We start from the raw sequence: 17,588 nt of genomic DNA, 5'->3' as shown, positions 1-17,588 counted from the left end.
GTTGCTGAACAGGGACTAGTCTAGTCCGCCCTCAAGGTGTAAATCCAACCTGCAAGTTCTCCTAAAAGAACGTCATGGTCCCTGACGTAACCCTGAAACAGGAAGTGGTTGCTGCACCTGTCTGTGAAGTAGATCCATGCTTTGTCGCCAAAGTCCGTCCCCGCTGCTCCGGTTCAGGCATCGAAGCGTTGGACTCTCGGCGGGTCGTCATGGGCTTAGGTGTCCTGAGACGAGCAGCCCGTCGGTCCGATCACACCTGGCAGATGTTGTAGTACACGGTGTGCGCGTTCCTGTCGTCGTACATGTTGTGATTGTGCGTGTGGAGCTCCGTCATCGGCACGTCGACGCTGTGGGAGTTGTTGTGAGCGTGAGGATTCTGGGTACCGTAGGACGGCACATGCTGCGGAGGAAACACGAAGAAACACATGTTAGCTTCAGAGAAAGAGCTTTGGAGAAACAACCTGTTAACATGCTCCACTCTGTGGTGGAAGTCACCGCATCAAAACTTGACATCATCAGCAAAACATTCAGCCCCTGCAGCCTGTTCAACCTACATGCACGGGACTCTTTGGCTTAACTTAAAAACCAAGGCCAACAACAAAGTCTCTTGTGACCACAGTGAAGTCCAAACAGGAAGTCCAGAAATATGAGCTGAGCGTCCAATTTTTGCAATTTTCTTGGAGCATGCATTTGATTGTTCCAGTCCGTATTAAACCCCAAATTAAGAGCCTTTCAAGTGCTCCAAAAGTTACCGATCTTTGCACAACAACCAGTCATGGCGTAAATTTGATAATTTTTTGATCTCATGAAAAAATTCAGAGAAATGGCTCAATAGCGCCCCCTTTACATTTCAAAGAGGAAACCAGATAAAAACCTGATCCAGAACGAGCAAAGACTTCTCTGGACCTGAGCCTGTCTAAGATGGACTGAGGGGAATCGGGAAACCATCTTGTGGTCTGATGGATCAGAACCTGGCATTCTTTTTGGAAACCCTGGACGGTGTGTCCTCACAGTTCAAAGCTAGCATCCCTGATGGTCTGGGGATCAGATGAGTCCATGGCATGGGGGGGGGCAACATCTACAGGTTTAGAAGCAACACATGCCAGACCATCCAGACCATGACTTTTTCAGGAAGACCTGACCAGTTTCAGAGAGACCAGGATAAGCCACATTCTGCAGGACTACAACAGCATGGCTCAGCAGTAGAAGAGTCCAGGTGTTTATCTCCACTAAAAAACAGTCTGAGCATCATGACGTGAAAAGAAAAAAAATAAAAAATTTTAAGTTTTCTCTGTATCAACATTTACCATAGTGTTACCACTTTTGGGGACTTTTGGGGACAGGAAGTGTTTCTCTCTTTCCAGACTTTTCTGCCTGGAAACAACATGATAGAGAGAGTGGATCAACACGGGATCAACAGGACAGTCAGAGCTAATCCGCCCGGCTTGTTGGTCCAACCTGAGAGACGACTGCTGTTATCTAATCCGAGACGACAGGTGTGAATGAAGTAACAGCTTACATGTGTAATGGAGAGGACGCTGTTTCCTTACCACGGTTATAGACGGGCCACCAAAACAGGAAACAGGAAATGATCTTAGGCCAAAACCTGACAGGAAGACTTGGACAACAGGAAACTAGAAGGATTCAGAGTCCAGGTGTCGAATCATTTTTCTTTTACCTGTGTAAAACTTTGTTCATACTAAGTGTGCAAATTCATCCGTCGTAGAAATCCCTGAATCTGAAATCTGATCAAAAATCTTCACCAGACTTGATGACATGCCAAGGTTTTCCTAACTGCTTTGTGACACGTTGGAGAGGTGGGCCTCAAACACCAAGGTCTGCCCGTAGCCCCGCCCCTTGACGAGCCTATGGTGGCACCAGGGAGTCAGAATAAAGACTGAAATAGCACAATTCCCCTTCTTTAAGGGAGGCCACTTTACCTTTCCTGTTTCGTTGAGGGGGAAGTCTTTCCGACAGAGATGAGCGATGATTCCTGCCGCCAGGGCGTCCCCGAGGACATTGATCATGGTCCTGAACCGGTCCCTGCAGAGACAGAAGGAACCAGGACAAACCATGAAACCCCGGACTACAGACTCATTAAAATAAGTCTTCTGTCATGAACTTTGTACATCAGGGAGTGTTGGGTAGTTTCATTTTCACGCTACATGCCGATAGTTAAAACACTTGTATTTAATGTACATGTGTCATATCAGAGATCCTTCCTCCTAAAGCGTACTTACAGGACCCAATCGATGGCGACAATGAGCGTGATGTCATCTGGGGGAAGTCCAACTGATGTTAGCACGATCACCATCGTAACCAGACCAGCCTGCGGGATCCCTGCTGCACCGATGCTAGCTGCCGTAGCTGTGATGCTACAGGACGGACAAACACACCGAAGGATGGTGGGTAAAGAGGGACAAAGTTAACCAGAGATTCATTAAAACCACACTTTAATATGACAATGGAATCAAGCTGGTTTATATTTCCTGAATACATCATCGTATCATCAGCATACGGCTGTAACCTGCTGCCATTTCATTTCACTGACGTTTTGGAGCAGAGGAGGGTTAGCTGGTTGGAGATTGACTGAGATTGACACAATATGAGCTCTCTGAGGTCTCAAGGAGCAGTAAGAATTTGATTTTGGAGGAAATACTGTAAAGATAATCTCTACAGAGGAAGTAAAGGTTTGGACGTTTCATTGAGTTCCGTATCACAACTCATGTTCAACTAGAGACAAAGTTTAATGTGTCTGTGTGTAAGCTTACCTTATGGTGACCAACTGGCCAAAGTCCAGCTCATAGTCATTAACTTGAGCAATAAAGATGGCCGCCACAGCCTCATACAGCGCTGTGCCATCCATGTTGATGGTGGCGCCAACAGGAAGGACGAATCGAGCGATCTGTCGGTCAACGTGGCAGTTCTCCAACAAACACTTCATGGTGATGGGAAGCGTGGCGGAGCTGAGAAAACAAGGCGGTGTCAAAAACCTGAACACACAGAAAGATCGGCAGCTGAGACCAGGACCGGTTCTGACCTGGAGGACGTCGCCAGCGCGATGACCATGGCCTGCAGCAGCCCACGGATGTAGGAGAAAGGGTTCTTCCTGGTGAGGATGAAGTAGAAGAGAGGAAGGAGGATGAGCCCGTGGACGAAGAGGCCGGAGAGCACGGTGATGCCGTACCAGCCCAGCTTCTTTCCCAGCGTGCTCGGGTCCTGCATGTCCAGGATTTTCCCCGCTACCAGGAAGATGATCCCAAACGGGAAGTACCTGAGCGGGATGGACAGATGATGAGTAAATTTAACAAATCTAACAGCAACTCAAAAATGTCTTAATTTAAGGGCTCATGGGGGGTGGGATTATGAGAGTAATTTCACATGTGAGACCATGACCAGCAGAGGTCAGACTTTGTGTTTATGGATATACAGTGAGGAAAATAAGAATTGAACGCGTCAACTTTTTTCTCATCACATTTATTTCCAAAGCTGCAATTCAATCAAAATTTCTCCCAGACATTGGTATTAACTCAAATAATCCACACATGAAAAGAAATCACAACGTTCAGGTCCATAAATAATGATTATGGTGAATTAAGTACGATAACACAGGAAAAAAGTATTGAACACGCTAACTGAGACTCATCTAATACTGAGTGGAGAAGCCTTTGTTTGCAATGACAGCTTCCAGAAGCTTCTTGTATGTTTGAACTAATGGCCCACACTGCTCAGGTGTGATTTTGGCCCATTCCTCTGCACAGATTGTCTTTAAATCTGGAATATTCTTTGGTGCCCTCTGGTGAACCCTTTTCTTTACTTCTTTCCACAAATGTTCAGTTGGATTGAAGTCAGGTGATTGACTAGGCCGTTCTAACAGATTGATTTTCTTTTTCTTTTGAAACCATTTGAGAGTCAACTTTGCCGTGTGCTTTGGATGGTTGTCCTGCTGGAAGGTCCAGCCACGTCTCATCTTCATCATCCTGGTGGATGGCAGCAGATTCAGATCAAGAATTTCCCCATACATGGCTCCATTCATTGCTCCATCAGTTATATGAAGTTTGCCAACACCATGAGATGAGAAACAACCCCATGCCATGATGCTTCCACCTCCAAACTTCACTGTTGGTGTAGTGTTTTTTGGCTGATGTGCAGAGCCATTTCTCCTCCAAACATGGTCTGTAGTATGACAGCCCAAAAGTTCAGTTTTGGTCTCATCTGACCAGACAACATTCTCCCAGTGTTCTACAGGCTTGTCAAGATGCTGTTTAGCAAACTTTAAACCAGCTTCAACATGCCTTTTCTTGAGGAATGGAGTCTTGCGGGCTGAGCGTCCATAGAGGCCATGGTGGTGGAGTGCATTGCCTATTGTTTTCTCTGTACCAATTGTACCTGCTGCCTCCAAGTCTTTCTGGAGCACTTTCAGGGTGGTCCTTGGCTGGTTGAGTACTCTTCTGACTATCTTTCTGACTCCCTGGTCAGAAATCTTCAAGGAGCTCCTGTGCGTGGCCTGTTGATAATGAGGTGGTGCTTCTTCCACTTGTGAATAATGGCCCCAACGGTGCTGACTGGAATATTCAGGTGCTTCGATATAAGTCTGTAACCAGTTCCATTCTGATGCTGAGCAACAATCAGGTTGTGAATGTCTTCAGAGAGCTCTTTGCCTTTACCCATCATGAGGTGTGTGCTATTTAACTGCTTGGTGAAAAAAACACCTTTTTTATAGGACCATCAATTTGCTCTAGCCCAGCTGATGTTGGTTTGCACTAATTGGAAGTTCAAGTAATAATTACTGACAGATGTCAGGTGGTATGGTGCATTTCCTTGCCAAAGTATACAGCCTTTCCATGGTGTGTTCAATACTTTTTTCCTGTGTTATCGTACTTAATTCACCATAATCATTATTTATGGACCTGAACGTTGTGATTTCTTTTCATGTGTGGATTATTTGAGTTAATACCAATGTCTGGGAGAAATTTTGTTTCAATTGCATCTTTGGAAATAAATGATGAGAAAAAAGTTGACGTGTTCAATACTTATTTTCCCCACTGTAAATAGTCTAAAGGTCTCAAATTGAAACACAGACCAGCAGATACAACCCTCGGCGCCCGGCAGCAGATCTGTGTCGGCTCAGAGCTCAGGTTTCTCTGATCTCTGTTTTTAATCTGCTCAGGTGCTGCAGCGGGAGGACATGATGATGTCACAGCCAGCACGTTTTCACCGACTGATCACCTGACCGGTCATCAGGTCAGATCCACAAAATCCTCCTGTCAGCCAGAGGAAGGATAACTCCACAGATCAGAGGCAGTGAGAACATCATGGCACACAGACAGACCCACAAACCACAGGCGGCGTGCTGCCACCCACCGCCAGAGAGGGTTTGGTTCTCCCCAGTCAAGATCAAGACCAGATCTATTTCTGATGTTTACAGAATTATGTTTGTTTTAAGAGATTATCAAAGTGGCACCACACTTTCACTCCTGTAGTTTGGTTAAACATGTGATTCTCAAACCTCTATATGTTTGTCTGGTGTCAAAATCCCTGAATCTGTCTGTGAACTGATCAAAACACTGTTCTGACAGCAGCACCAGGTCTTCATCAGACTAGTTAAAATAATGGGGTCATCATGGATCAAGGATCGCCTGGCTGAGTCATGACATGTTGGAGGAACGGGCCTTAAACACCAAGGTCTGGCTCCAGAGAGCTGGCCAATCAGGGAGAAGGGGGTTTGCGGAGCAGGAGCCTTAAAGGGACAGCAGCTAAAAAGGGGTGTTTTAGAGGGTTCACTAGAACACCAGAGAGAGAAAAATGGGAAAAGAAAAAAAAATCATGTTTAGATACTCGGGAGACAGAAATGAATGTGGTTTAAAGCAGTCAGAGCTGGTTAAAAATCTAAGGGTCTGTAGTTTGCTTTAAAAACACTCAGAGAGTTCCGGAATGTTGTGACATCACAAAGACAGAAAGCTCTCTGTGCTTGATGATGAACATTCTAGAACCTCTAGGACTTTAACATCAGTTCTCTAAGAGACAGGGAGCCAGAGCAGAGACTGAAAGAGGAGAGAAGACTTTAACACAGGAAGTACCTTTGAGGTCCACAGAAAGAAGTAGCCCCCAAAACTAACCAAGCCGAAAAGGAAAGTCTGGATCGACCCAAGAATAAAAAGTTTGATCTTTGTGCGCCCTCACCAGACAGCAGCGTTGATGATCTTCATCACGCACTCATTGATGCACTGACAGACGTTGACCAGAGGAGCCCCCCGCTCTCCCATCCTGCCCAGCAACAAGCCTGCGAATCAACAACAGGTCAAAGTTAAACCCAGTCATCGAAGGTTATAGATCATGGCGTGACATGGTCAAAGAGTTGGAGTGAGAGTTTCTAGAAGTCCAAAACAAAGATCCAGACTGACGTCAAGTCAAGGAGACTATGAGCGTCTCTTCCATCCTACGTCTCTTGTTTTCCGTAACATATGAAGCCATGAGTACACGGAGCTCACCCATGGTGGCGGAGAAGATGACGATGCCGAGCACATTCATCTGCTGGCTGGTCCCTGGACTGGTCTTGTACAGGACCTCTGGTGGCGGCGTCAGCTCCAGGTACACCGTCCGGCCTTTAGGGTCGCTGTCATCGGGGAAGACGTAGACGAAGTTTGGCTGTACGGTCCTGGTCGGGACTTTGAGGATGGGGATCAGGTCCGTTTTGTACTGAGGAACAGAATCAGGTTTAGTTTGAGAGTTTGAAAGTGATAAAAGGAGTAGTTGTTTCCTGAAAAGTGTAAAGAAGATGCTGCCGGTAAAACACTGTGAATACACATTACCACTAAAGCCCCGTTTCCACCAAGCAGTCCAGTTTGGTTCGCCTTGGCACACATTTTGTGGCGTTTTCTTTGACTAATTCTGGGACAGGTCCCCAAATTACCAACCCGTACCGTCCCCACTTTTTGACACCCTTGGGGTGCCAGACACATCGACCCCAGAGGGTGGAGCTAGAAACACTGCTTGGATTAATTAGCAGGGTACACTGTGTCGCGCTGCTATGCCGTCACGCTGTTTCGTGGCTGACGCAGCTATTAGCTTCTTGCTTACAAGCCACCTATCAAGAGGGGCATGGTTGGCTGTGGAAACGCAAACAGGATCAGACTTAACCGATCCAACCCGTACCAAACCGTACCGTACCGGACCACTTGGTGGAAATGGGGCTTGACTGTGTCTTATTTAAAGTCAGGGTTCTGCACATTTACGGTAAATTACTGTAATTTGACAGATAAAGGTTTACAGTGTGTTACCTGCTGAAAGGTGGCCTCGATCAGGTTGGAGGGAACCATGTTCCTGTGGACAAACACAGAGACACGAGGTCATAACTCTGTTAACACGAAGCATAAATCTTCTGCGGTATCGAACCATTCACCATCAAACAAATCAAACTAGTGAATAATGGGCTCTGCTGTTTTCTCTCACGATTTTAAATCTTTAACTGTCCGTATCTTCATCAAGGGCAGGTAAAGCAAGGTAAGAACATTGTGCATGGCAACAGTGAAGGAGGACCCTGATCCAACTGTTCCCCCCTGACAGGAAGCAGCAGCAGGTAAACACACCTGAGAGGTAGCAATCATTCAGATCAGCCGACCTTCCCTGGGGTCAGGGGTCAACAGGATGACCATGATGCGATGGAGCGGCTCGTGAGCACGCTCTGCCAACGTGCCACAGCAGAGATCACTGCTCCTCTCCGGCGCTGACTCGGTTAATCTGTCACTCATCCCCACGGGATTACTAAAAATACACTGATCAGCCCCGCTCTAATGGGATTCATGTGTGTGTGTGTGTGTGTGTGTGTGTGTGTGTGTGTGTGTGTGTGTGTGTAAGAGAGAGAGAGTGTGTGGGTGTGTTTTCAAGATTTGTTGATCCATGTGTTGTTTGGAGGAGTCCGCGCGAGGAGATGTCAGAGGAAATGAAATGTAAAGTCAAAAACACCCTGGAAACCCCTTTACTACACGTGAACACACAAAACCACAGGCTAAGACAACGGGTCACCAACATGGCACCCACAAGAACCACCAAAGGTGTCCTGAGGCATGATCCAAAAAACAGCACTGGTCACAATGGAGCTTCTTCCAGACATGTTCAAGACGATCTGCTGCAGCTCAAAGCGAGCGTCAGAATGAGGAAGAAAGGTGATTTAAGAGACTTTGAACGTGGCATGGTTGTTGGTCTGAGTATTTCAGAAACTGCTGATCTACTGGGATTTTAACCCACAACCATCTCTAGGGTTTACAGAGAATGGTCCCAACAAGAGAAAATATCCAGTGAGCAGCAGTTCTGTGGGACAAAATGCCTTGTTGATGCCAGAGGTCAGAGGAGAATGGACAGACTGGTTGGAGCTGATAGAAAGGCAACAGTAACTCAAATAACCACTGGTTACAACCGAGGTCTGCAGAAGAGCATCTCTGAACACACAACACGTCCAACCTTGAGGCAGATGGGCTACAGCAGCAGAAGACCACACCGGGTGACCCTCCTGTCAGCTAAGAACAGGAAACTGAGGCTACAATTCACACAGCAACACCAAAACTGGACAATAGAAGATTGGAGAAACGTTGCCTGGTCTGATGAGTCTGGATTTCTGCTCCACATTCAGATGGTAGGGTCAGAATTTGGCCTCAACAACATGAAAGCATGGATCCATCCTGCCTTGTATCAACGGTTCAGGCTGCTGCTGCTGGTGTAATGGTGTGGGGGAGATTTTCTTGGCTCACTTTGGGCCCCTTAGTACCAACTGAGCATGGTTTAAAGTCCACAGAAAAAAAAGAAAAAGAAAAGAAAAAGGGAAAGAGAAAAAAGAGGAAAAAAAGAAAGAAAAAAAATGAAAAGAAGAAGAAAAAAGAAAAAAAAGAAAAAAAAGAGAAAAAAAGGAAAAACAAGGGGGAAAAGAAAAAAAAGGAAAAAAAAAAAGAAAAAAAAAGAGAAAAAAGAAAAAAAAAGAGAAAAAAAGAAAAAAGAAAGAAAAAGATAAAGTAAAAGAAAGAAAAAAGGGGAAAAAAAGAAGAAAAAAAAGAAAAAGAAAAAAGAAAAAGAAAGAAAAAAAGGGAAAAAAAAGAAAAAAGAAAAAAGGGAAAAAAGAAAAAAGTCAAAAAATAAAAAAATAAAGAAAAAGGAAAAAAAGAAAAAGGAAAAAAGAAAAAAGAAAAAATGAAAAAAGAAGAAAAAAAAAAGAAAAAAAAAAGACAAAAAAAAAAAAGTTGACAGCCTACCTGAGTATTGTTGCTGACCATGTCCATCCCTTTATGAGCACAGTGTACCCATCTTCTGATGGCTACTTCCAGCAGGATAACGCTCCATGTCATAAAGCTGGAATCATCTCAGACTGCTTTCTTCAACATGACAATGAGTTCCCTGTACTCAAATGTCCTCCACAGTCCCCAGATCTCAATCCAATAGAGCACCTTTGGGATGTGGTGGAACGGGAGATTCTCTTCATGGATGTTCAGACCACAAATCTGCAGCAACTGTGTGATGCTATCATGTCAATATGGACCAAACTCTGAGGAAGGTTTCCAGGACCTTGTTGAATCTATGCCACCAAGGATTAAGGCAGTTCTGAAGGAAAAAGGGGGTCCAACCCAGTACTAGCAAGGTGGACCTAGTAAAGTGGGTGGTGAGTGTAAGTTTCCCACCATCATTGTTGTGTAAATCATTGATAATAATCATGAATAATTAACATTGGTATGTGATCTCTTCTCATAGTATTACTACATGTAGTACTCACTTCCTTTGAGGTAACCTTCGGTCTCATAAGGTTGGTAACCACTAGGCTAAGGGGAAAACCAAGGGCTAAGGGAGTAGAATTTGATTTGGCTCTCAGACTTTCCGTTCTGTCTCTTTTGGTTCTTTTTCTGCAAGTTTCCTCACAGCATTGTTGGTCTCAACCAGACGTCACTCCAACACGTTTCAGGTTTCATTTGAAGGCAACTAATTGGCAAAATGACCAACCCTCTAAGTATCATGGGGGTCAGCTGAACCTTCTTTTTGTCAACTTGTCCTGGAAATAATGATGAAGATGATGCCCGGGAGGCTCATCTTCTCTTCTTTCAGGAGCTGTTTGAAGTTTTCCTCTTGCCCAAATGGTTGATGAGTGACAGTACATCAAAGAGGACTTGTGAAAAGGGGGCGCTGGCGCCTACTGATGGTTTTAAAGACTCAAACTAACAAACACCATCCCGACCTCTGACCCCCCTCACCTGATGAGGTCGAGCAGGGCGTCGGCGGATGTCATGACCGGCCCTCCTCCCAGCCGGTTGCTCTCCATCTCCGTCCCCACGCCGGGTTTGATGATGATGACGAGCACGATGCCGACCACCACGGCGATGAAGGTGGTCCACAGGTAGTAGGTGACGGTGAGGACGCCCATTCGACAGCACGCTTTGGACTCCATCGACGACAGCCCCGACATTAAACTGCACACAGACACACAGAGAGGCTTTGTTTAATACCACACCTGAAAGCTTCCAGCAGAGACTGCAGGGGATTCTGGGAAGTGGGATGAGTGCAGAGAGAGCCTGTCAGCCTCCACAGATGAGACACTACGCTCGTCAGGTGATAGTGACAATGAAGCTCGTCAGGTGTGCAAACAGCCCCCCTACTCACTACATGGAGTCTGCTGTTGTGTGTGTGTGAACTCATCAGGGTGGAACCATAGACTGTATAAAACATGGACGTAGTCTCTATGACATCACCCATCTGTTCCTGATGCAGAGTAATGAAACTGACCGTTGGACGCAGCCATGTTGGAAATGACGCAGGCTTTGAGCTTCCTTTCTAACAGCTATAGGGCGACCATCAGTCACGTGAGCTGAGCTGTGTCTCTGATTGGACAATCAGACAATCCTGATATCTTCTGAACCGCAGAGTTAAAAAAAAAATGTACCCCTGTACAGAGTGTGCTGATAGAGAAATCAGCGTTCCTGGTGTGTACTGGGTTTCCGGATTTTCATGTGGATTCTTGATGAATAGCAGCATTTAGCACTTCCTCATTGGCTTCATTTTTCTAAACCTGATGCTGCTCCTTGGGTCAAACTTAGCTGTGCCCGACACATAGAGCAGAGGACAGACGTGAACATACGACCATGCACACAGCTACAAGACCACAGAACAACTCTGCTCTGCAACCAAACAGGACACGCATGCTTAACCATACACATGCATATGTGAACATATGAACCCAGCCAACCCACACATGGAAAACTGGCTCCTCAAGAGACCACCCAAAATTTTGTGATTGAGACTTTCAGGTGTCATTCGAGGGGTCTCAGACCCCCTTAGACCCTCTGTATTTGGTACACTGCTTACAATGGCTTAGAAGATAAAGGGGAACATTCTGGAATGTTGCTGTGAATGACTTTCAGGAAAAAGAGATGTATTCCAGAATGTTTCAAAAGACACCGTCGGTGATAAAAGAAGGTATTCCGGAATGTTTCAAAAACTACTGTTGAAGACAAAGGGGAATATTCCGGAATGTTTCAAAAACTACTGTTGAAGACAAAGGGAGTATTCCGGAATGTTTCAAAAGATACTGTTGAAAATAAAAGGGAGTATTCCGGAATGTTTCTCAGAATCTCTTGTAGAATCAAATCTATCAATGACCAAACAGTCCAGCTGACTTTAAAATATGAAGACCAAACACTTACGTTCTGACATTTTTACCCAGAACACTGGATACTACATTTCCCTTCATGCAACTGGGTAGCATCTTAAAGGTATTCCCAGCCACTTGTTCATATGTATGAATCTCTGATCATTGGTCACCTCTGATCACTTCCTGTAACCTCTGACCTACCTGGACGTGATGAGAGGAAGGATGAGCATCTTCAGCATCCTCATCAGCAGCTCTCCAGGGAAAGAGAAGTAGATTTTAGCCTGTGAGGGGAAAAGGAATCTGTATTAACAATCAGATAAAAGTCCTTTTCTAGACTTCTGAGTATGAACCACTGAGGCGTTGACAGGAACTGAGGTTAGGGGTTGTTTTGTTGGTAGGTAGGCTATCAATAGATTATCTGTATCATCCCTCAGGATTAAAGGTCAGAGGTCAGGGCAATGGGAAGTTAATGTGTGAAGACGGATGCTTTGAAGAGTTTATAGAGATTTAGAGTCAAATAAAAGGATTGTATTAGATTTCCAGGCCTGACGGGGAGTCTGTCCTTTCACAAGAAGAGCAGTATCTGAAAACACACCAATAATGTGGTCAGAGTGTGTGTGTGTGTCAGAGTGTGTATTTCAGAGCTTGTACCGCTGCCTGAGCGTAAACGTCTGACACATTTATTTCCTGACGCTGGGAAACTTGGAAACCCTCCGGACTGAAGCCATGGATGTGCGTGTCCTCCTGACCTCCATGTTTGTTTTTGTCCTCTCTGTAATCAGACTGTGATGAAACACGTCTCCTGAAGGCAGCGAGGATCAATTCTTCCTGGAAAGACAGTCAGAGACGGTCCGAGCTATTTTTAAAGGGCTAAACCGCCGTCATTTTTCTTAGCTCCACTCCATCAGAAGAAGATTTTTAAACTGCGTGTTTATTAAGGTTTTAACTCCCTCTGCATTTCCACTCTGAGTTATTTCATTTCATATATATTTGACTGTTTGGGTCTTCCAGGTGTGCGCTTGTTTTCTGTGTTTGAATATTTGTTAGAGGTGTTGTGTGGGGGTCACTTTGGGTCAAACTCAGCTGTTCTGTGATTTTCTGGTTTCTTCATCACCGCCTTAACTCCTAAATCCTTTTTTTGGTTTATTTCTGTCCGGTCTAAAAGCGGTCACATTTAAATCCGTGAACTTTTTCACTTCTTAATTGTTCCCAGAATAACCGCAGAGCGCCTGAGCCCAGCGTCTTGATTCACCTCCCTGTGTTTTATCATTTAATGTGAACTAATCCCACAGTCAGCAGAGGAGACACAATGGGCTGGACCCGCCCAGAGGAAGCTGTAAGAGGCGACAGCCAATAATTGAATGGAGGGATTAATGAGGGTGGATTTAGCCTGGCTGCAGACTCCCTGTGTGTTAGTAACGCTCACTGACGCTGTTTTCTCCCAGAACAGCGTGTTCCTACGACAGGCACAGAATTAGTGGGTCAATTTAAAGGCAAGCAGCCGCCGGAGGAAGGCATGATGGGAAAATTCAAACTCCAAAACAAAGCGTCTGTTGTGTTTATTCTCACATATCTGAAAACACTGCTTTGTTTACATCTATGTTAGCTAGCTAGCACTGCTGTTAGCTCCCTGTCACCACAATCCTCAGACTATGACACTGTGTGTACATCTGTAATGACCTGTATGTTAAAACACAACTTCACCAGATGTTGTCATAATAAGACGTCTTCGTAAAGTTAGAAATGTAAACAAACAAAATGGCGCCATGACAGAAGAAAGAAAAGGTTGGTGCTGGGCAGTGGAACTATGAGACGAGGCGACCACGACAGATGGATCAAGAGAAATCAGGGGTGTATTTCAACAACATGACACGTGCCTGTCGTTAGCATTCCAGAGGTGTTGTCCATGTTAAGCCCCGCCCCTTCTTTCTCACATGTCATCACTTCAATTCAGAAAATTGGTGGAGTACCATCAGTGGTGTGCACAGGGTGGGCGCCTCCTCTCAAGGCCCAATTGTTGAAAGACACATGTTTAAGTTTCTTTTTGGGCTCCAAAATGTGTGTGAAAGTCTCTTAAGAAGCTAAATCAGGTGCAGTCTTGAAGGCCAAATGTGTGCTAAATGACCTCTTGAATAAAAACACCCACCAGGGTCCCCTTTTGGGCACCAAATATGTACGAAAGTGTCCTCTTAGGTGCCAAAAAGCGTGCTAAAGTGCACTTTTGGGCTCCAGAATGCGCACTAGAGTGCCCTCTTTGGCAATAATGCGCTGTATTTGCCTTTTTTTCTTTTGCCCCTGCCCTTCAAGAAGTCTGTGCACACCACTGAGCACCAGCCAATAAGAAACTTCCGCTTAAAAACTCTGATCGCATTCACGGGTGTTATAAACCACAGAGTTCTAGAATTGCACAAGAATTCTAGAAGGTTCACGGAATTCCTCAGATGTTGTTACTGGAATTATTTGGATTCTAGAATGTCCTGTTCTGGAGACAGGCAGCGACAGGCGTCAGTCACAGACGGTCATTTTCGCAGCCAGCCTCTAGTGGTCACTTGAGTTTCATATTTTTCGACCAAGGGGTGCTTCTTGGTAGTTCTGTTAGCATCCTAAGCTAACATGCCAATGTCTTTTTGGTAAGTGAGATCAGTGTTAGCATGTTAGCAGCCTATGCTAACTCTAATTAAAGGTGAAAATACAGTTGGTGTTCTGGTCTGGAACAGTGTTCACTTCTTGAGTCCTGTGAGAGTGATACTTCAGGACAGGTCGGTCGTAGTTGTTGTTTTTGGTTCACATTTACTAAAATCCCCAAACAGAAGAGCCTCCAAAAACAAAAACACACAAGTGCTACTACAGCTGTTAGCTAACTCTTAGGTCGGTGGGTCATGGGGGGTGGACGATGTGTCTGCAGAGGCGGTGGCAGCAGTTTTAGGACCCCTCTTCTGGGACCACATCCAGGGCCCTGAGTTGTTGCGACAGTGGTCTGAGGTGTCATTGCTAACAGTACGGGTCTAATAATCTGCAGCTCTGAGTGTGTGGACACACGCTGCTGCACAGTGGAGGGGCAACACCATCCAACACCGTGTTATGACTCAGACAGAACATAACGCCTTGGATAATCAGACACCACTCTATTGTTTTATAATCTATGTTTCTGAGACAGCTTCAGAATTAAAGCCAGAAGTCACCACAGAGGAGTTAAAGGAAAACATGAGACAGAAATCTGCAGGAGGGAAACTAAAGGCTGTGTCAGTCAGATCCTGGTTGGATGGGATCATCAGTGTTGAACTAAAGGAAAGTGTCAGAAATCAGAGGTTTTATTGTGAAAGTATCTGTGCTTTATTTTGAAAGTATATGTGGTTTATTTTACATAAACTCCTGGTTTTGTGGATGAAGACCCTCATCCTGAGAGCTGAGCACTTTGGTGTGAAATGTGTTATAAAGACACAAGGTGACTGAGGTGTTTAAAGGAAGCACAGGAGCAGAAACCCTAAGTCCTGGCAGGTGTATCTGGACAGATTTACGGTACAGGATCAGCGGTGCTACCTGAAAACCTGTGTGTGTGACAGGTGAGTCGTGGGCCTACCTGTGTGGACAGCTGAGTCCCCCTCAGCATGAAGCCCAGCGTGCACCCGGTGAGCACGGCGATGACGGACAGGGTGAGCAGCCCGTTCCTCTTACAGAAGTCCCTCACGTTCCTCCTCAGCTCCCCGCTGAAGAAAGCCTTCGCCCGGTCCCCCATCGTCTTCCCTGCGTCTCCCGGAGCGTATGAGCTCTGGTCGGATCGCTCCTCCTCGGCGCTTGGTAACAAAAGCTCATCCATGCCAAGTTTGTGGTCCGGCCTCCTCTGTTCCTGAGTGCTGGCAGGGTGACAAACCTGAGAAAGCCAAAGAACCTTTCCACTGAGGGATTAAATCACGGTCCGGTCAGAGGCAACTGCAGCCCTTCAGGCCGCCTGCAGGCACTAAGAGGCTTAAGGAGGTGGACTAAGGCCTGACACGCCTTTGTTGTGGCATCTGGTCCTGCGGCTGGACCTGGTTCCTGCACCTGGTTCCTGGAACTGGTCCAGTCATTGTTTGTGTTTGACTCTCTCTGGCTGGATGAGGGATCAGAGGATCCAGACTCTGAGACAAATAAACTTCAGAGTTTGTCAAATGATGCCCAGATTTTCTGATGACACTTCGATTCAAAATTCAACCTGGAGTACAGACTATCTTTGAAAATATAAAAAAACAAGACTCTTTAAAGGGACGCAGAGTATATACACTTATGTAATGTATATATGCTATATGGGAATATTGCTTGGCGTAGCCGGCCAAAACAATGACCTATATCTATCACAAAAAATATAATTTAGCATTGAAAACACAGTGAAAAAAAAGTGAAAAAACGTAATGGCATCAAAGCAGGAAGTGAAAGAAAACACCTTTCACTGAAAAAAAAAACATCAAATGTTCACATGTTTAATTTGTAATTATTTGATGCTAAAAATATCTAATTTATTCCATTCTATCAGAAACACTCGCTGTTTTTGCCTTTTGTTTTTGTTTTACCTCTTGCCCTTCAAAAAGTCTGTGCTCACAACTGGAAACAAGTGTTCTAGAATGTTAGTAGAATTCTTGGATGTGACTAGTGTTCTGGAATTTGAACAAAATTCTAGAATGTAAGTGGAATTCTATAATGTTGGTGGAATTCCAGAATGTTAGCAGAGTTCCAGAATCTATATTTGCACATCATAGCACTCTGCTGGACCCCTCTGTTTGCTGAGTCGGCTGCTTCTTACGTTGCTGATTGGACTGTAAACAACTGAGGATGAACATAAGTCTTTGTTGGAAGCTGTGCTAACTGCTGGATACCCTTTGATATCCAAAAATGTTAGTGTTTAGCATCATGAGACGATCGCAATCATGGAAGAATCTGTTGTGCAATAATCCTGTAAAATTCAGTATATTTAAAAACTTTCTAACAGGCCTTAAATCAGGTGTTCTGTTAATTTAGGTAATGATGCAAAGAGTCCAAAACCTGAAGATAAAATATGTTAAAATCAGATGAAGTAAGTTGGATTTAAAATATGATCTTAGCTCAAAAACCACGTTTCAGGGCGATGGGAAGGTGTTCAGCTCCTGTTAGTGTTTGTTATTGAGCCGAGAGACATACTCAGCATCCTGTGATGGTGAGAGGAGGAGCAGGTGAGGAGTGGAGGAGTGGTTAACAGTTTTTTGTTGGTCCAGTTTACAGCCGACCAGCGCCTCTAGTGATAAACTGCTCAAGGCACAAAAAGTAGAAGAAAAGTTTATCAGCTGTGTCAACATTTCACTGCATTTTACACACGGATGATGAGATGTTGCATGTTGTTGGGTTTTCAATTAGATTTCTGTTTTGGTAGATGGGAATAAAAACCTTTTTCTTTCTTTGGTTTAAAAACAGTCTGATAAATATGGGAGAGCGACATATTTTCGCTTTTAAAAAACACGCTGGACTTCCGTTTCCCAGCTTGGAGCAGGGTTAACTAAGTCAACATGGAGACTGTTTCAGAGGGTTTGTGAGTATAAATGAGTCTGTTTATGAAGCTCGGAGGGACAGGTAACTGAAGAGCTGAGGGGGGTGGTGTCAGGTGTGGTTGAGGGAGCAGGGAGTGTGAGGACATCTGGTGGAGAGGTGGAGAACTGCAGCTCCGCAGAGGGAAACGGTGACTATGTGAAGCCTCCCTCTGTCAGTGAGCTTATGATCCCAGTAATTGTCTCACTCCTCTTATTTACTCTGAAGTGGATCTAAAAACAGGTTCAATCAGATCCACCTGGAAGGATCTGAGTGACGCGGCTCTACGATTGATGGTATTAATCACTTTCCAGCAGGCCCGACATTAACCAGCTTAATTCAGAGGTGCTCTTCCTGACGTTTCTCTGAGCTCCGTTTAAAGTGTCGCTAAACAATGGATGGAGGCGCCGCAGCTTCTAATCCAATCAGAGCT

The 17,588-nt window shown here is 45.0% G+C and overlaps 1 protein-coding gene across 1 annotated transcript; it reads right to left on the bottom strand.

Annotated features, from left to right (window-relative positions):
* Nucleotides 1–87: 87 nt before the first annotated feature.
* On the bottom strand, nucleotides 88–15,447 carry slc1a8a (solute carrier family 1 member 8a). The gene is made up of 11 exons (XM_074668117.1): nucleotides 15,204–15,447; nucleotides 11,825–11,904; nucleotides 10,230–10,445; nucleotides 7,281–7,323; nucleotides 6,492–6,699; nucleotides 6,184–6,283; nucleotides 3,041–3,274; nucleotides 2,772–2,966; nucleotides 2,241–2,375; nucleotides 1,941–2,043; nucleotides 88–400 (listed from the first exon to the last, which is right to left on the bottom strand). The coding sequence occupies exons 1-11, from the start codon at nucleotides 15,438–15,440 to the stop codon at nucleotides 251–253; spliced, it is 1,701 nt and encodes a 566-aa protein (XP_074524218.1). The 5' UTR covers nucleotides 15,441–15,447; the 3' UTR covers nucleotides 88–250.
* Between the last annotated feature and the right edge of the window lie 2,141 nt (nucleotides 15,448–17,588).

Source organism: Halichoeres trimaculatus, unplaced genomic scaffold, assembly GCF_033239565.1.
Source record: "Halichoeres trimaculatus isolate MK-OKI-2021-1 unplaced genomic scaffold, fHalTri1.1 fHalTri1_scaffold_4, whole genome shotgun sequence".
NCBI classification, from domain to species: domain Eukaryota; kingdom Metazoa; phylum Chordata; class Actinopteri; order Labriformes; family Labridae; genus Halichoeres; species Halichoeres trimaculatus.
Note: the sequence above shows the minus strand (reverse complement) of the source record. Positions and strands in the feature narration are given on the sequence as shown.